Consider the following 20,870-nt stretch of genomic DNA (forward strand, 5'->3'; position numbering starts at 1 on the left):
GTTTGATTTGTCAAACACTGAATGAACGATGTGCCTTCACGGAAGCCTGGCCTCCTCACTGCCTGCCTTTTCTCACACATTCCTGACTCAGTGGGAAAAGAGGTTTGGCCTACTTCATGGTCCCTGATGCAAATTCCAAGTCACTGATCTTCCAAGACCACTCAGTCCCTGCCACCTGCATGCATCCTGGCAATCCTGAGCACAGAGCTCATCCTCCGTTTCCGCACATTTTCTACATGTGCCATCCTTGTCCTTCACGGAGATTCCAACAGACTAATTGCTGACACTAATGACACATTCCCCACACGGTTCTCTGCTTGCCTTGCATCTCCATCACAAATTGCTGGCATAGTATCGTGGCTACATCCTGACTCTTTACATCATGGCACTGTTCCACTTAGAAGGTCTTGTGCTTTGCACACCTCGTTAACTACATTTTCCTTACCAGCCGTCTTTTTAATTTCCTTCTCTCTACTAAAATGAAATATTAATTACTGGGCATGACCTCCCTTCTTAAACCTTCACTTCTTAAGGAAACAACGAAGATTGTTGTGAAGTTGAATTAAACTTCTGAATTGGAAAACAATGAAGGGATAATTAAGGCAGTAAATAGCTTTTTAAAAAGGTATTTAAAATAATATTGGGAGAAGACTACACAGACAGGAAAGAATTATGTGTTCCTGTGTGTTTCTGTATTGGGGGTGATGGGCCTGGAGATCAATATGTCTACAATTTGGTTTTTCCCTAAACTAAGGGAATGGTAGGAAAAGGAATAAAACAGCAAAAATCTCACATTCAGGTAATATATTTCTCTTAACTTGTCACGATGGATAACTGATCATGGATTAATTTAAAAATTATTACAAGAGAGATTCTCAACTGGGGCAATTTTGCCTCTCAAGGAACATTTGTCTGAAATCATTTTTGTTGTCCCAACAGGGAGGCTGTGCCTGGCCTCTAATGAGTGGAGGCCAGGGAGGCTGCCAAGCACCCTACAATGCACAGGACAGGCCCCACAGCAAAGTACTCAGCCCCAAATGTTGACAGCACAGAAGGAGAAAAAATGTGTTTTAGAAAATGGCTATAATATACTGTGATTTGATCAAAATAAGTGGGGATGGAAGAAAAAATAATGACTGATAACTGTCATTAATGATAATTGATAATGATGACTATAAATGATAATGATAAATGTCATTAATGATTTCTATAAATTGGTGAGCAATTTACATAAGTGAAGCAGATTATAGGGACGGTCAGTTAAAAAAGTTCAACCCAAACAAATTAGAATCTTTGTGGATACAGTTTAAATTGAAATTGATAGTTATGATGAGGACCACGAAGCTCCTGATCACACCGAGATGTCATACTTTAAGAGTTGCTGCTGGGGAAGATGACTATGGGAAGCTGACAGGGTGGGAAAACTCCAGGAAGCAGTCCTGCCACCCAAACAACTATGGAACTGGCAGGAACTGAATCAACTATTATGAAACTCCAGAGTCTAGTGGAACACTTGCAGCATCCAAGGAAGAACTGGAGGATGAGGCTGGTAAATGGTGGTAAATATGGGTGAACTGCACCCTCTGTGCAGTGGTCCCATCGCCCAGACTCGTGGCAGGCAGCAGTGGAGACTGCAGCCTGTCCCAGACTCCTGGTGTAGCTTGCTGGCGCCAAGAAAGGTTATAAAGACCTAGTCCTCCAGAGTCCGGCTGTGTGTGGTCTGATCTCTGATCACTGCTTTTGATCAGCTACTTCAGATAGCTGTGGACTGGCTTTGTTCCAAACCCCCTCTGGAAAATGTGGCAGAGAGTTCTTGAAAGAGGCAGTACCAATTTTCCCCCCTTTTCTCTTTTCACTCCCTGCTTGAGAACAAAAATAGTTTGGAGAAGACACAGATTGGTGAGTCCTACCCTCAACAACAGCAGCAAACCTAGTGATCCCAGAGGAGTGGGAGAACCAGATTTCAAGACTCCTGACAAAATAGTACTCAGATTGTCCAGCTCTCAACAAAAATTACAAAATACACATAGAAACAGGAAACTTTGACCCATTCCCTGGAAAAAGAAACCATCCTTGAGGAAGTAGAGACATTGGAACAAACTTACACTTCAACTGAGATACAGGAATTGAAACAACTAATACTAAGTCAATTCAAAAAGTTTAGGGAAGATATGGCAAGAGATGACACGTATAATGAAAACACTGGGTGTACATAAGGTAGAAATCGAAAGTTTGAGAAAACAACTGGCAGAATCTATGGAAATGAAAGCACAACACAAGACATGAAAGACACAATGCAGACATACAATAGCAGATCTCAAGAGGCAGAAGAAAGCACTGAGGAACTGGAGAACAAGTCACATGAAAACCTACACACAAAAGAACAGATAGAGAAAAGAATGGAAAAATATGAGCAACATCTCAGGGAATTTAAGGACAAAACGAAAATCAGGAATGTACATGTCATTGGTGTCCCAGAAGGAGAAAGAAGGAAAAGGGGGCAGAAGCAATAATAGAGGAAATAATCAATGAAAATTTTCCATCTCTCATGAAAGACATAAAATTACGGATCCAAGAAGCGCAGCATACCATAAACAGAAGAGATCTCAATAGGCCTATGCCAAGACACTTAATAATCAAAATATCAAACATCAAAGATAAAGAGAGAATCTTGAAAGCAGCAAGAGAAAAGCTAGCCATCACATACAAAGGAAACTTGATAAGACTATGTGCGGATTTCTCCATAGAAACCATGGAGGCAAGAAGGAAGTGGGGTGATATATTGAAGATACTGAAAGAGAAAAACCACCAACCAAGAATCCTATATCCGGCAAAACTGTCCTTCAAATATGAGGGAGAGCTTAAAATATTCTCTGACAAGCAGACAATGACAGAGTTTGTGAACAAGATACCTGCTTTACAGGAAACACTAAAGGAAGCACTGCAGACAGCAAGGAAAAGACTGGAGTAAGAAGTTTGAAAAATAATTTTGGGAGATAGTAGCACAGCAATGTAAGTACACTGAACAAAGATGACTATAAGCATGGTTGAAAGAGGAAGGTTAGGACCATGTGGGACACCAGAACGAAAGATGAATGATAAAGACTGGGACTGTATAACTCAGTGAAACCCAGGGTGCTCAACAACTGTAATAAAAAGTACAAATATGTTTTTACATGAGGTAGAACAAATGAATGTCAACATTGCAAGGTGTTAGAAATAGGGTGGGATTGGGGGGAAAATACAATCAATGCAAACTAGAGACTGTAATTAACAGAAACACTGTATTATGCTTCCTTTAATATGACAAAGGCAATTTACTAAAGCTAAATGCATATGGGGAGGTGGGGGTGGGGCATACGGGAAAGGTATGGGACTCTTGGCATTGGTGATGTTGTCATCTGACTATTCTACTTTAGTTTAACGCTCTTTCCTTTTGCTGCTTTCTAGCTGTCGTTTTTTTTTCTTTTTTCTTTTGTCCCTCTACCTTCTTTGACTCTTCCTCCTTCTTTGTGGAAGAAATGGAGCTGTCCTTAGATAGACAGTGGCGATGGTGCTAATACATAAATATGTGACTAAACAGGAAACCAATGATTGTTTACTTAGGACGGAATGTATGGTGTGTGAACAAAACCATCTTAAAAAAAAAATGGGTTCATGTAGAAACCTTGAGGGCACTATATCGAGTGAAATAAGACAGACACAAAAGGACAGATATTGCAGGGTCTCATTGATATGAACTAATGATAATACATAAACTCATAGACATGAAATATAAGTTACCAGGATATAGAACGAGGCTAAAGAATGGGGAGCAGTTGCTTATTACAAGCAGAATGTTCAACTAGGGTGAACTTAAACGTTTGGAAATAGACAGAGGTGATGGTAGCATGTCATTGTGAGAATAACTAATAGTGCTGAATAGTGCGTGAAGGAGGTGGAAAAGGGAAGCTCAGAGTCACATGTCACCAGAAGGAAAGGTGGAGGTTAAAAGATGGGAATGTATAAAACAGCAAATCTTGTGAACAATGTCCATGATTAACTGTACAAATATTAGAAATCTCTTTCATGAACTAGAACAAATGTATGACACTATAACTGGAAGTTAATAATAGAGGGGCATATAGGAAAAAAAATATACCTATTGCAAACTATATATGACAGTTAGTAGTATTTTAACATTCTTACATCAACAGTAAGAAGGGTACTATACCAAAACTATGACTCAATAATGGAGGGGGGGTAGTTAGGGGTATGGGAGGATTGGAGTTTCCTTTTTTTGTCTTTCTTTCTTTTCTGGAGTAATGAAAATGTTCTAAAAATTGGAAAAGAAATCAATTGTGGTGATGGATGCAGAGTTGTATGATGGTATCGCGGGCAATTATCTTTGGATAATTGTATGGTATCTGAACAGTCTCAATTAGGAAAAAAAAAAGAAATTCCATGCAAATAATAAATGGAAAGAGACATAATGACTGACATCATCAACATGGTGATGTAAGACACCCCCTGGAAAACTCTCCCCTCAGAATCAACTAATAAAAGGATAAATTTCAATTGCATCTTTGGAACTCTGGAGGACAACAGAGGCTGTAAAAGGACTCCACAAACGCTGAATCAAAGAAAAAGAAAAAGAATCTCCAAGATCAGATAGGAGAGTTTCCTCCCTGACCCACCAGTCTGGACCCCTCCCCCTTGCTTGGTCCCCCACAGCTTGGGGGTCGCAGTGGGCAGCAAAGCCTGGGTCCCCCCACTGCTGCAGATGCAGACTACAGAGCCACTCAGAGCAGCGAGTTAGAATCTCACACATATCCAGCCACAGGGGCCCAAGTGCGCAGAGACCCAGGGTGGAGCACAAGTGGTTGAGGAGCGCCAAGTACAAACAGGCCTCGGGCAGGGTGGGGGATGAGGAGGGAGGGACTGCAGCTGAACTGTGGGCGAGAGGTGAGGACACTCAGTTCAGTCTCTGTTGATGGAAGCACCTCAACGCAAGACGGACTTTTCTGGATTGACCCACTTTCTGGACTGACCCCAGCAGGGTACCCGGGGAAGGGGAAGGATACCCTAACAGGGAAGAAACTGGAGGCAGGAAAGCCTCACAGAAAAAGAGAAAAGGTGGGGGAACTAAACTGTTATAAAAAAGGATGGGTCCCAGAACTGAAAAGTCTCAATGAAAAGGGGGCACTGAGTGAAAGAGAGAATATAAACAAATCATCAGAGCTGGGGAGAAAATTCTGCATAAAATAAACAGAACAGATCAAGATTCCCAAAAGGAACAGAGGAAAGGAAGCTATCTTCTGGAGGTGAAACAACTACACAAAAAGTACAATCTTAAGTAGTGTACTGCAAATCCAGGGCAAGAATCGGATGAAGAAGAGCTGCAAAAATAATAATAGTTAAACACAGGAGGCTCTAAAGGTCCAGAGTAAGTTGGACCAAGTGTCAAAGAAGAGCCTTTACATAAAGCCAATCAATGAAACCCATTCAGAGTTAGCTCATCAAATAATCATATGCCCAAATATCAGCAAAAAATTACAAGCCATACTAAGAATAATATTCTCTCATCAATTATAACAAATGTACCATACTAATGCAAAGTGTTAATAACAGGGAGTATATGGGAATGCTGTATTTTTTTACATGATTTTTCTGTAAATCTATAATTTCTCTAATTTAAAAAATTAAAAAAAAAGCTGATGCAAATGACATATTACTAAACTCATTTTTCTAAATATACCCTACTTTATGTGGAAATGCATTTGGGGACAATATGCTTATTTGTCTTTCTCATACCTTGTTACAAAAAAGGATTTAATGGCAGCTGCTAATGAGATTTACTACAGATTCAAAAGTGAGGATAAATACACACCTTTCATTGAGAAAAACATTTAATGGTTCATAATGCACCAGGTTTGTCTTGTTTGAGGCAACCTAGGACTTGATACATTAAGTCAGTTGAAAACAATATCAGAAATGGAGCAATGATTATAGAAGTCTTTGATAAAAAAAGATTTCCTGTATTTGTTGATTAACTTTATTTTTATTAGACTTGGAAACACCTAAATATTTACAAGATAAGCTCATTAGGGTACCTGCTTAAGATCAGTAAAATTTAGTGAGTGAAGATTGCAACTTGTCTGCCTTGAATTTTTTTTTTATATTGTGTTACCATCACACAGTATTGTGCTATCCATTTCTGAACCTGTACAATCAACCTTATTAAACGTTCTGTACTGCTTAAACATCAATTGTGACAAACATTCCTGACACCCAATGGCTGCCTTCCAAAAGTCCGTATTTAAGTTAGTTATTTGAAGATTTGAACAGAACCCTATAGCAACATTATTTATAAGTGACTATTCACTTTCTCAGCAAGGCCTCAAAAACCTATTGGAGGGGGAAGGGGCAAGATGGCAGCATAGAAAGGAGTGGAATCTAGTTAGTGCCCTTGAGCAAATAATAAACAACCAGGAACAACTAGCAGATAATCTGGAACAACTGCTGGGGGACAACCGTGACTGTCCACACATTGTACACCAACCTGGATTGGGGGGAATGGCTGAGATCGCAGCATAAAATCTGTAAGTAAAACCTGTGGAACTGTGCCAGGAGCCCCCTCCCTCCCATGGCAGGCTGAGCTGCAAGACCTCACTGTAGAAGAAAGCAGCTTTCCTGGAGCAAGAAAATATACCTCAACTTAGCTCCAGCTGGGGTTTTAATTAATAAATGTAGACCGCACAACACAAGCTACAAACACAAAACCCTAACAAGCAGACAGAGACTTTTAAAGACTGTCCTTAAAGAGCCAGAAAACTCCTATGCCCCAGGAAAGGGAGCCCAGAAGATCAGGTGCTTTCTGTGACCGATGGGCAAAACTGGGGGGCCGTGGACTGGCTCTGAAAGGGGGCTTTCTCTCCCTTTTACTCTCTCTCAAGCTGAGTGACCATTTTCAGTTCACAGTGCTCTGACCCAGAGATGGGTAGACATAACAGAGTCTGAGAGAAAAAGGAGCAATTCAAATGCACCCTAGGGGGTGCATCTTCCCTAAGAGGAAGGAGGTGGTGCCCAGCTCTACTACCAGTCTTCCCTTCAGAACCAGACCCCAGAGCCTGGGGGAAAACAGCCAAAACAGAAACTAAAGGGGCCACACCTCCTTAAACTAGCTGGGAGTGACAGACTTACAGGTGACACCTGCAGAACAGGTTGGGAAAAGCACAGCAGCTAGAGGCCTCACAGGAAAGTCTGTCATCCTTCTAAGACACACCCTCAGGGAAACACAAAACTGAATATAACCCCATTCTGAGACTTGAACCTGTTCTGGTCTGGGAAAATCTGATTGGAGTAACCAAGGAAATCAGATGCCTAGACAATAGAAAACCACAGATTACACTAGGAAAAACAAAGATATGGCCTAGTCAAAGGAACAAACTTACACCTCAATTAAGATACAGTTGAGATATTGTTTCACTTTAATGAAACAATCAATTAAAGATTCTCCAAGAAATATGCTAAATCAATTCAAAAACCAAATCAATGAGTTCAGAGAAGATATGGCAAAAGAGATGAAGCCTATAAGGAAAACACTGGGCGAACATAAGGTAGAAATCGAAAGTCTGAAAAAACAATTGGCAGAATCTATGGAAATGAAAGGCACAACACAAGAAATGAAAAACACAATTGAGAAATACAACAGATCTTAAGAGGCAGAAGAAAACAATCAGGAACTGGAGAACAAGACACCTGAAATCCTACACACAAAAGAACAGATAGGGAAAATAATGGAAAAATATAAGCAACGTCTCCAGGAATTGAATGACAACATGAAACACATGAATGTATGTGTCATGGGTGTTCCAGAAGGAGAAGAGAAGGAAAAAGGGTTAGAAGCAATAATAGAGGAAATAATCAATGAAAATTTCCCATCTCTTAAATTATAGATCCAAGAAGTGCAGCATACCCCAAACAGCATAGATCTGAACTGACCTATGCCAAAACACTTAATCAGATTATCAAACGTCAAAGACAAAGAGAGAATCCTGAAAGCAGCAAGAGAAAAGTGATCCATCTCATACAAAGGAAGCTTGATAAGACTATGTGTGGATTTCTAAGTAGAAACCATGGAGGCAAGAAGGTAGTGCTGTGATATAGTTAAGATACTGAAAAAGAAAAACCACCAACCAAGAATCCTATATTCAGCAAAACTGTACTTCAAATTTGAGGGAGGGTTTATAATATTCTCTGACAAACAGACAATGAGAGAGTCTGTGAACAAGATACCTGCTCTACAGGAAATACTAAAAGGAGCACTACAGACAGATAGGAAAAGACAGGAATGAGAGGTATGGAACACAATTTTGGGTGATAGTAGCACAACAATGTAAGTATACTGAACAAAGATGGGGTGTAAATATGGTTGAAAGAGGAAGGTTAGGAGCATGCGGGACACCAGAAGGAAAGAAGAAAGATAAAGACTGGGACTGTATACCTCAGTGAAACCTAGAGTGCTCAACAACTGTGATAAAATGTACAAATATGTTTTTACATGAGGGAGAACAAATGAATATCAACCTTGCAAGGTGATAAAAATGTGGTGGTATTGGGGAAAAAAGTACAATCAATGCAAACTAGAAAATATAGTTAACAGAAACATTGTATTATGCTTCCTTTAATGTAACAAAGGCAATATACCAAAGCTAAATGTATATAAGAGGGGGACATAAGGGAGGGGTATGGGACTCTTGGCATTGGTGATGTTGTCTGACTCTTTTATTGTACTTTAGTTTAATTCTATCTTCCCTTTTGTTGCTTTCTGTCATTTTTTTCTTTGTTTTTCTTTTTCTTTTGTCTCTCTACTCTTCTTCCTTCTTTGTGGAAGAAATGGAGATGTCCTTATATAGATAGTGTTGATGGTGGTGAATACATAAATTTGTGACTATACAGGGAACCATAGTTTACTTAGGATGGAAAGTATGGTGGGTGAGTAAAACCGTCTTAAAATGGTTGATGAGGAAATGCTGAAGGCACTATGTTGAGTGACATAAGTCAGACACATAGGGACAAATGTTGCTTGGGCTTACTGATATGAATGAATTATAATATGTAAACTCATAGACATGAAATATAAGTTACCAGGATATGGAATGAGGCTAAAGAATGGGGAGTGGTTGCTTATTATGGCAGAATGTTCAACTGGGTTGAACTTAGATGTTTGGAAATGGACAGAGGTGACGGTAGTGCGTTGCGAGAATAACTAACAGTGCTGAATGGTGTGTGAATGTGGTAGAAAGGGGAAGCTCAGAATCACGTGTCACCAGAAGGAAAACTGGAGGTTAAAAGATGGGAATGTATAAAACAGCATATCTTGTGGTGGTAAATGTCTGTGATTAACTGTACAAATATTAGAAATCTCTTTCATGCACTACAACAAATGTATGAAACTATAACTAGAAGTTAATAATAGAGGGGTATACGGGGGAAAATATACCTATTGCAAACTATGCACTGCAGTTAGCAGTATTTTAAAGTTCTTTCATCAACAGTAACAAATGTACTATACCAATACTATGTGTCAATAATGGAGGGAGGTGGTTAGGGACATAGGAGGATTCAAGTTTTCTTTATTGTCTTTCTTTTCTGGAGTAACGAAAATGTTCTAAAAATTAAAAAAAAAATTATTTGTTGATGGATGCACAGTTGTCTGATGGTACTGTGGGCAACTGACTGTGCACTTTGGATCTTTGGATGATTGCATGGTATGTGAACAATCTCAATAAAATTAAAAAAAACAATCAATTGCCCAATCTCTGTTCTCTTTCTTGTACTGAATTTTAATGAAGATTAAGGACAAATATATCAATGCTTACCTAAAGGGCAGAAATAAAAGGAGTTATCTTTTTACCAGTTTAGCAATCAAATTATATACAGTGTTATATTGGAACCTGACATTGTTATTAACAACCACCACTTGGAACAAATCAGAGGTAAAAGAGTTCATTAACACAAAACCTTACGTTTCATTCCAGCTCTCTTTGTATCATCAATGGTTAAAAGTATATCTACTGCACTTTGAGCATTATCAGATAACTTTTCTTCACCTTCTGGCCAAGGGATATCTGCAAACACAAATAAGCTTGTTAATCCTTGCTCAAAACAGTAATACACAGAGATAAATGAATCTATCTTAATAGCAGAAAAAAAAAAAAAATCACCTCTTTTCAGAATATTCTGGAATACTTGTTGTGGAGTTTCATCATTGAAAGGGGGAATTCCTGTTAGAAACTCAAACAAGCAAACTCCAAGTGCCCACCAGTCTACTGCAGGACCTGGAATTTAGGAGGAAATAGCTGAACTGGCAGGCATTTTCTACAAATGTTTTCCCAACTAAAATAGTAATACAGGGATACTTGTGCATAACCAAGGCATTCATTTCCTAAGGCTTTCTTCTGGCTTCCTAAGGTGGAAAAACCCAAATTATCTTCCTTTAGGCTAGGTCATCATTCATGTAGTTTTCTATTTTCTAAGTAGTTTAGATTAGCCATTATCACAGCTAAAGAAAAGTTAAAGCCATCTTTTGTCACTTATTCGAACTTCTGAAATTCCAGATGCTTTTATTTGACTTAAATCCTAAAATACAACCTATGAATGAATTAAAACTAACCTCTAATTTTAAAAATTCTTATATTTCTCAATTTAAATCATGAACAAATAACATTAAGATTATTTTGCATCTCATTTGTTCTACGTAAGTTATGAGATGAGGCAGCAGAGTATACACTAACTGAAGGATAGCTTGACAAGTAGGTGAAGCCTTAATTACAGAGTTTTAATGTAGCATAATTCCTTTTAAGAAAAGACTGACAAATTAGTTTAACAAAGAATAATTTACTTGAACTTTGGCTTGAAGAGGTAATTAGGAAAAAAGTTTTAATTAATACGTAGAACTGATTTTTAAATAAATCTTTACTGGAAGCATCATTTATACACAAAGATGCTTCAAGTGATTACTTTAAACATGACTCTATAATCTGGTGTAGACTTGTGATTACTTTTTTCTATGAAGAAAGTGTTTCCTAACCTAATTTCAGTCCAAAAATGGTTAACATCGATCAAAGTTTAGGATAGGAATCCAGTCTAGTGCTAAATTTACCTGAAAATTACTCTTTAAAGGTAATTTCATAAAATGCATTAATGTGATTAAACAATTTCCACCATTCCATTTTAAAACAAGTAGGGAAGCAATCTGGAATCTGTCCACAGGAACAGTAATTTTGAATGCCTTTTTCCTGCAAACCACATCATTCCATTTTCCCTTAAGGAATACAAGTTGCAAACAGTCTATAGGCTTTTGTTTATATAGCAATCACTACAAAAACATACCAACCACCTTAGTTAGTAGACCTTTTAAGCAGCATTCAGAAAGAATTATTCCAGTGGATTAGACAGTATGAAAAGTCTTTAACCAAATAACAGAGGAAGTGGGGGAAATCGGGGGAAAATGTATTTACTTTACCTAAGTTAGATATTAGGACCCTTTTCCCAGCTCAGCCAAAATGTACTCATGTCAAAAACACACACCATTTCCCCATGGATATGCCACATATACCCACATACTTGAGTCAAAGTCTAATAAGATCACATGTTGTGTTGAATCTGAGCAATTGTAATACATAATATTAGCCAGAGAAATAGAATAGCCTTGCTTTACACTACTGGCTTTCTAATTGAAAACCACTTCTGCAATTTGTAGGCATAGACTAATATTGTTCTAACTCTCTATTTTCTAATGATAATGGAATTAGAGGGTTTAGAAAATTCCAGTGCTTTTGTAGCTGATAATTTAGCTATTTTTACCATGCCTACTTCCTTTGTTGCAATAAAGAAGCTGTATCTTCAGTCTATGCTACCTTTGAAAGTTCTAAAGAACGCTGTATGCCTGCATATCTTTTCACAAAGATCAACCTACTGAGTGCCATCCTGCCCAGAAGACAGAAAACAGCTCATTTTTGTACTTCATATGTGAACTGAAAAGGCAAACAAATATCTTTTGCAATGTGATCTATTTATACTTTGACTGTTCAGTTCAATATGCTTTGCCATATCATTTTATAGAAAACTCACTCACCCGAAGTCAGAAATCCTGCATATAAGAAAACAGTAGTTAGGTATATTATATTCAAATCGTAAGCTCATTCTCACATCACTCATTGAACTAGGTACCAGGTATTGTGCTGGATATAAGGGATATCAAGATGAGTAAGGAAAAGTTCTTTATCCAAGAGTGGAAGTGACTGCCCCAGTGGGTGGGGTTTGGGGGAAAGGAAGAGAGCAAGGAATTGCTACTTTTTATTATAAATTGTGTTTTCCTTTCTGTTTTAAAAACTACATTTCAGATTAAAATTTAAAAATGTATGACAAGATAGCTGAAGTAACTATCTGTCCCACTAAAATAGTAACAATATCTTGTAACTTGAAGCTTACTTACATACTGTATCCTATTAGACAGGATACAAATTACCACACAGGAAACAGACAGGCTGTTAACAGAACTGAGCTCTTAGCTGGCAAATGACCTAGCAAAAGGGGCGTTGGACATAAATCAGCTAAGTGCCCACAGAACCGAGTTGCTGTGGCTTACGGAGAAGGGGGAATTGTCCATGTGTCTATACAATATTGTAAAGATTGTTAACATTTAGTGAATGCTTCCAAGGAATTCTCCTGGAATGTTATGTAGAAGGCAAAACACGCAGATTCTGCTCTTTAGAACTTTTCTTAAGCTTTTGTAGTGAAGACAGAGGTAATAAGTAATCACAATACTGGCAAGAAGACATTGCTTTAAACTATGTGAGTAAGAAGTGGAGAATTCACCACAGTTGTCCATGGGTGCTTTATGGAAGGGGTGATCTTTGAACTGATGATGAAGGGAGGAGAAGAAATTTGACAGGAAGATTACTGAGGACTCTCTTTTCTGTCCTTAGATGGGATAAGGAAGGAAACAGGAGAAAGCAACAGAGGTGAGAGAACAAAGACAGGTAAGAGGCTGGCAGAGGAGAAAATAAGGACATTTTCAGTGACTGTTAAAGAGTTTCAGGTAATAGTAAGGCTACCAATCACATGGCCAGAACAAAAACAATCAAAGAAAACAGGAAACCTCTAAAAATTGGGCTGGGAGGGGAACACTGTGGTAGAAACTTATTTCCAGGCTGAGGCAAAAAGCCAGCAAAGAAGTAAAAGTAGAAGAAGGGGTGTGTGGGGGAGGGGCGGGGCAGGGAGGTGAGAGGGCCCACCCTGAAAGGAGCCGAGGAAAAGGGAAAGAATTAGCATCGAGATGCAGGGGATGGAGTTCAATCAGAAGGTAGGAAGGGAAAAACACTGTCAGGGAGAGAAAGGGAAGAAAAGAAGACAGATGGAAACATCCTTTTCTCCTTTTCCCCTGCTCTACTTTGAAGGATGGTTCTCGTCTGATTCATCCCTTCTGGGGAGGGTACGAGTGAAGGTAAGCTCTAAACAGGAACAGGCTTCAGTAGACTGAAGAGAAGTTTAGACTCAACTTTCTACTCCTGAGCCCAAGCTAGAAAGACCTGAGGAAGCACTTGGATCAAAGACAATCCCAGGAAGATCAAAGGGGACAGGAGATTGGGCTTCTCTGGCTCACTGAGACTGAGCCAGGAGGCAAAGGACAAATGTTTGGCCTTTCACATTCAAAGAATAAGATAGCCATGGCCATTTCTTTTTTCTTTTTCTACAATAAATGCCACATAGGTAGGAGAAGAGTAGTGCATGAGTTTGCTTTGTTTTACTTTAGGTAATCTAAATACCAAAGAAGTCTAAAACAATTTTACCTCAAAAGAAGATTTTACCTCAATAGAGAGGTAACATTTCAAAACCACAAGCCACACATGTCTTACCGTGGGCCCTGCCTAGTAACAGTTCAGGCGCGAGGTAGTCTGGGGTTCCTAGAATCCGCCCATCGTCCACTGGGGCTGCCCCTCTTCTCACACTCTTTGGGGTTCGGTATGGAGTTCCTGACTTGGCCTCATTTGGGGTCTGTTAATTCAAAAAGGATTTAAGAGACAACAGATATCTGAATTCATTTTTCAGTGAATAGAAGTGCTAAAATACTAGAAAAACTAGATAATAGCCTACCAGTCATAAAATACATACTCAAATCTGTGATCAGTTTTGGAAATGGATTCATAACTACTTATAATTAAATCCTAATAGCTAATGAAGTTCAATAGTGTAGATATTACCAATTATTTCAGTAAGATCTGAATATGCAAGAAACCGTGAAAAAAATCCACAAGAAGAACTTCTTGATAGCATGGACTAATGCAAGCTTAAGAATGACCACTAAGGAAAGCTGTGGCTGATAAATAATTGAGATATTAGGACAATACCCAAGATGGAACTGAACATAAATAACCTCTTGTACCAAGTGGCATTTAATAGTTTTCATGGCACTTTGTTGCCTCATAATAAGCCTGTGAGGTCAGGGGAATAGGTTGGATTATGGAAAAACAAAGATGGACAGATGGAAAAACAAAGACTCTGAGGTTAAAGGATTTCTTCTAAGTCACTTGGTAAGTCTTGTTACCCTAAGTTCAGGGTTTACACTTTTTATATCATGATGTCTCCCCAAAAGAAAAAAGAAATGAAACTTCTAATTTATAAAGGTAAAGGTTTAAAAAACATAACAAAATAAGATTTCAAATATATTTTAAACATTTTTCTATAAAGAAAAGAGATCATCTACATGTGTTTCTGAGAAGGCAGTACGGTAGAATGGACTTGCATTCTGTATCTTACATGTTGCTGGGATTGAGTGAAAATATGTGGTTGTATTTTTTTATTTCTTAGAAAAAGTGTATAGAGCTACACAAATGGGAGGAAGCTCACAGTTAAGAATAATAAATGTTATTACTACCAACTTTACCTTTTGGCACTAAACCTCTCTCCTCAACAACTCGTAGATTTTCAACAAAGGGAACAAAAGTATATGATGTCATTCATAGTCCAGTTAAGAGGCAAATGTCTGGCCTTGATAGTTGTATTTTTCTTAAATCGGAAGAACAAACTGTTAGAAAAGTTACAACATACCTGATAAGGCATACAGGCTCTTCCTTTTTGAGTAGGGGTTACAGCCATGGGATATGAACCACTATAAACACATGAAATTTCCATTGCATCTAAGGAAGTAATGCTCATTTTGGATGGTTCTGAGTTATTGGATGCATTAATATGACTGTTAAAACTTCGAAAAGCTACAGCGCTTCTCTTGGAGAAGGTTAATGCTTTCAACACCTCTGAAGAAGGAGCTAACATTTTTTGGTTACTGTCTTGGACATCAGGATTCTCATCACCTTTTGGCAACATATTTGCTTGGCAGCGTGGTGATACAATCAGTAGGTCTTCAATATTTGATTCTTCAAAAGAGGATTCTTTGATGCTTTTACCTGGATCTAAAGACTGCCTTTCCACTGGACTTTCTGTTATAGAAATTCCAGGAAACGACGAATCAGAGTCCATGCATATGCTTTTAGGAGCTCTATCATCATCAGAACATAGAAAACTAGAACTTAAGTAGTCCTTCTTACTGTTTTCACAATCTTCATCTAGTTCGCACAGAAGGTTTTTTGCTATCACTGGGATAGGTGAGTTTTCTGGGGTTTGCTGTTTATCAATAACAGAATTGACAGTGTTCTCCTTATTATCACAGTCATTTTGCTGACTTCTGTATATTGCTAGCTTAAGGTCCTGGACTTCTGCTGTTAAGCCTGTACTTCGATTTGCAAAACAATCCATCATTTCATTACTTTGATTAATCTCTAAACAATTTTTTTTATTCTGTGTAATTTTCTGACAAGGACTGGAATCAACTAACTCAAAATTTCTTTTTAAACCTTTCTTTTCAAGGTGCTCTTCGGTCCTATTGCCAGAATCCACAGCCAGCTGACTCGACTCAGGAAATCCAGACTGTCTTGTGTCAGGGACCACATTAGTGTCACTTACATCCAGTTCTCTTCCTTCCCAAGAAGTTTTCCCAGAGAAGCATTTTTTAGCAACTTTTACATAAGAGTCTCCAGTGATAGGAATGCTACTGTTGGTATGAATGGGAGAGAGGGCTAACTTGAGATCCTTTTCATTGAAACTTTTGGTAAATTTTGTACCTAACGCCTTGTCAGTTGCATTTAAACTCATCATTGTTGAGCCCAAGGCCTCATCACTTTCCTAAAAGGGGAAAAAATACTTTTCTTAGTTTTATAAAGCTGAGATTCCCACCTAAGTGGAATAAAGGACCCCATAAAATACTATGGTACCCATTCCCTCTTTCCATTGGAACAAAAGAACAAAGAAAACAAGAATGATAAAGCAATACAAACAACTGCAAAATAAGTGTATATAAATTACTTTGAGTGAAATACTGGTCTAAAATTTAAGTCAATTATTCAACTATACATATTTTGTAAGTGCATTACATGTTATTTTAATAGGACAAATTAATGGACAACATATTCAGGCAAATTTTGGGTAAGGTACATATATACACCTGCTTTGCAATAGGTGCATGGATTATTCCTTTTTCTTAAAAGGTGGTAACATACATGGAACACAAAATTTCCCATTTTAACCATTGCTAAGTGTACAATTCAGTGGAGTTAATTATACTCACAATGTTGTGTTAACATCACCAAGATCTAATTCTGGAACATTTCATCACCCCAAACAGAAACTCTGCACCCATTAAACAATAACTCCCCATTCTCTTCTCCTCCTGGTTCCTGGAAACCTCTAACGTACATGCTGTCTCTATGAATTTGCTTATTCTAGATACTGCATATAAATTGAATCATACAATATTTGTCAATTTTGGCTTATTCCACTTGAATAAGGATTTCAAGCTTCATCTATGTTGGAGTATGTGTCAGAATTTCAGCCCTTTTTATGGCTGAATAATATCCCATTGTATAGCTATACCACATTTTGTTTATCTTTTCATCCATTGAAGGACACCGGGTTGTTTTCACTTTAGCTACTGTGAATAATGCTGTTATGAAAACCGCTGTATGAGTATGGATTGTTCTATTTTGAACAGTAAAATGCATGGGGCTTTAAGCCTAGTTAGTGGAAAATTATAAAAAAAAAATTATTAATGTAAGCATGTTATCACTTCATACAAGTACATTAAAACCAAGCAGATAAGAATGAAACTAAACTCATAGTGATTTATAATTTAAAAACCCAAATTAGCAGGATTTAAATCCATTGTCAACAAGGTGAACGAATGATGCATTGAAAAACAAAATACTTTTCTGGAAAATTGTTTGAATTCCAACTGTCTGTGGGAACTTATGTGTAGTCAGAGCTTTAAGATATACTGCAAATTGGTGAACAGTAACCAGGACTTTAAAAAGATTACTCAAGTAGAGAAAATCTTCAGTAAACTCTACTAATGCCTAATTATGAAGTGTGAACATCAAATTTCAATAACTATTGTCAACTTACTTTGTGATAATAAGGAGCGCTTAGTAATGATCAAAAAGAAAATCCCCCAAATTACCAAGCACTGATGTGCAATCAAAGAAAACGATGCATTTTGGGATTGGGGCAAGTTTTTCAGGACGGTCTGCGGTCCTCTGATTGTACCTTGGGAACCAGTGCTATCGTCCCTTCACTGCCTTCCTCAGGGAGGCAGAAGAAGCAGGAGGAAGACGGAAGAAGAAGGTATAGAGTTTGAAATAGTGTATAAGATGCTCTCTTGAATAGGAAAGAGGTGGAATAATAGTTAGTGCTAGGAATGGTAATCGGCTTATCTTACCTATATAGCAGCCTATAAGGATAAAAGGAAATGAAACTGAGATATTCTGCCTTATCTAAAAAATAAACAGACCTTACACCTAATGTTACACCTAATGTTACACCTAATGTTACACCTAACATATAATTAACCAATGACAGTGAAGATATATTACTGAGAATAAAGAGCAGATTAAATCCAAATTATTTTATCAAATGGAAGGTTTATTTTTTGTGTATTACCATTATTCTAATCTAACATTATAATACATTTTCAGCATTTTATGAAAAAGACCATAGTATAATTTTAAATTTTAGTTCCTATTAATATCAATATCTACTAACTGTAATAGATATTGAGCATGAGTTTTAAAATAAGATACAGGCTTAAAAAAATAATAAAAAAAAAGACCTGTACCCGTTTGGATGTATTATGTCCCCCAAAATGCCATTATCTTTGATGTAATCTTGTGGGGCAGATTTATTGGTATTGATTAGGTTGGAACCTTGTGATTGAGTGTTTCCATGGAGACGTGACCCACCCAACTGTGAGTGACACCTTTGATTAGGGGTGACCTCTTGACTGAATGTTTCCATGGAGTTGTGGCTCCACCCATTCAGTGTGGATCATTATTGGATCACTGGAGTACTTTAAAAAGAGCCACACAGGCCCAGACACTGCTGCATCCTAGAGAGGAACGTCCTGGGAGAAAGCTATGTTGAAACCAGAACTCTGGAGCAGATGCCAGCCACGTGCCTTCCCAGCTAACAGAGGTTTTCTGGAAGCCACTGGCCATCTTCCAGTGAAGGTACCCGATTGTTGATGAATTACCTTAGACACTTTATGGCCTTAAGACTGTAACTGTGTAACCAAATAAACCCCCTTTATAAAAGCCAATCCATTTCTGGTATTTTGCATCCTGGCAGCATTAGCAAACTGGAACAAGACTCAACTAGCTAATATCTGTACCATGGTAGGGAAATAGAGAAAAAAATCCTTCTAGAGGCCTAAAAGGCAAACATTTACTCTCAATTTATTGTAATAATTAAAAAAAAAAAAAGAATTTTCTTATATAGTCAAGCAAGAACAAATTCACATCTGAACGAGAAGTGAAATATTTCAAAAGAATTGGAAGGAATGTAAAGGAAAATGAAGACTTTTTGATAACACTTTGACTGCCATTCATGTAACAATTTCACTTCCTTCACAATTTAGAACAAAAGGTATAAAGTGTTTCTATCATTACTTTGACATGCATAATTATTTGGGGTGAGATAAGGTTAATTAACCTGATAATCCTTTTCCCATTTGGGACTGCTATGACACTCTGATTCCACGCTGGATATGAAGGTGTGGGACTGGCTGCTAGCACTGGAAGTAGCCAGCCTTTTCCGAGACTGGAGTAGATTACAAGTGAGACACTTCACTGGCATTCCTGGGCTGGAGGCAATGGTTTCAAGACCTGGAGGGAAGAGAAAAAACTGTGGCTTCTGTGTCACATCTTTCTTTGTTCCTAACTTACCCTGACTCCTTTTTCTACAGATAATCAGGCAAAATATCAAGTGTAGCATACCAGGACTATTTCTATATAAAACTACCTGGCCTGTATGGATGGAGTCACACCTTTCTGGCATGCTGCTCCTTAGGCCTAGGTTTACAAGTTGTTACAGAGACAAGTATTGCTTGGAAAATTACAACCAAGCAAAACCCCCTCAACATTAGTACAGTCAAAATCAGTACAAGGGAACTAATTTACAATTAGGAGGAAATCAATTTTGAGACCCATGATTCCATGCGAAGCTATTTTGATAAAGGAGCATCACAGATGTGCTATATTAGATGTTCTATAAAGTTGGAATGTGATGAGACTTAATTCAATTTGAATTTAATTAACATTGTAGCTTTATTTTACTGTTGAGACAGATGTGTTTACAATGCTGATTCTTGCACATTCTTAAGGGAGTTCCTTAATACCACTGGATATAACAAAAAGCAATGGCAGATTGGCTGACAGCATCATCAACACGATGCATGTCCCTGTATCATTTATAAATAAATGATGATGCTGAAAACTGTCACTCCTCAACTGCTAAGTAGACACAGTAAGACAGTCACATTTTTACTAAAGATCATGATACATGCATTACACATTAATACATGCCTGTGTGTGTATGCACGCATGCATGTGTCTATCGACTGATCGATCGATCTTTTCTCTTTCCCAAAAGGGGCAACCATGACTTCAATCTCAAGTAAATTCTTAGGCTTTTGATCTAATAACTTGAAAACTGAATTTGAAATTTCAACTTTAAAACTGGAATGAGAATTCTGAAGTCCATCTAATCTTTGGTACCCTAATCCGATCTTCTCTTTGGTAAATACATCCTTTCCAGTCGGCACCTGGTCTAATCAAATCCCGTATGCAGACTATGTATCTGCTGATGAGTGCTTTCTGGATCGTGCAGACCACGCAGGCACTTTAAATAGCTCCTCACTTCCTACAGTGTAACCCCTAGGCTCCCTGTAATGACACTGGGTCCTTCCCCATCCACCTGCTAAGCTCCCTTTCCCATTGTATGAGCTTCTCATTCCACACATTGGCCTTTGTCCTTACTGTCTGAATGTGGAATACACTTCCATGCATCCATGTCTCTGCCCATGCCAGCACATCTACCTAAAAGGCCGTTTTCCACCATAATTCCATTATTAAGGCCCTATTTGTTTTTCTGGGTCCAGCTTGCCATATCTTAATTTAGAACCATTCCTGATCCCTCTGAGCATTTGTCACTTTCCATGTTGCAACACGATGTCCCTCTTGTGCATTTATTTTCTAGGAGTTTCATTCTTATCCCTGCATGCTGCCCCACTACATAAATCCCAAGCTCTTTCTGAAGCAGGGGTGTCTCTTATTCCTCATTCCATCCACACATGTGGCCAGCACAGAGCCTTTCACAAAGCTGGTACTGTCTAGATTAAAGAATGGAGAAATAATTATTGTTTCTTAATAATCAGGCTACAAATAACACCGGCATGTTCCATATTTTAAGTCTTCTGTTTATCAAATCTATATATTTTT

The 20,870-nt window shown here is 38.1% G+C and overlaps 2 protein-coding genes across 7 annotated transcripts in view; both read right to left on the reverse strand.

The window, feature by feature from the left end:
• Positions 1-20,870, reverse strand: part of LOC119535544 (ankyrin repeat domain-containing protein 26-like) — a 961,331-nt gene that overhangs the window by 536,067 nt on the left and 404,394 nt on the right. The window lies entirely within an intron of this gene.
• The window catches only part of MASTL (microtubule associated serine/threonine kinase like), a 61,297-nt gene that overhangs the window by 1,116 nt on the left and 39,311 nt on the right, over positions 1-20,870 (reverse strand). The window contains exons 7-11 of one of the 2 annotated variants that reach the window (XM_037837898.1): positions 19,084-19,256; positions 15,097-16,227; positions 13,905-14,043; positions 10,209-10,322; positions 10,011-10,112 (exon numbers count right to left, since the gene is read on the reverse strand). In XM_037837898.1, coding sequence (XP_037693826.1) covers positions 10,011-10,112; positions 10,209-10,322; positions 13,905-14,043; positions 15,097-16,227; positions 19,084-19,256 — 1,659 coding nt within the window. The remainder of the gene's footprint in view (positions 1-10,010; positions 10,113-10,208; positions 10,323-13,904; positions 14,044-15,096; positions 16,228-19,083; positions 19,257-20,870) is intronic. The other variant, XM_037837899.1, reaches the window with a different exon arrangement.

The sequence above is a fragment of the Choloepus didactylus genome, chromosome 5 (genome assembly GCF_015220235.1).
Source record: "Choloepus didactylus isolate mChoDid1 chromosome 5, mChoDid1.pri, whole genome shotgun sequence".
Taxonomy (NCBI): domain Eukaryota; kingdom Metazoa; phylum Chordata; class Mammalia; order Pilosa; family Megalonychidae; genus Choloepus; species Choloepus didactylus.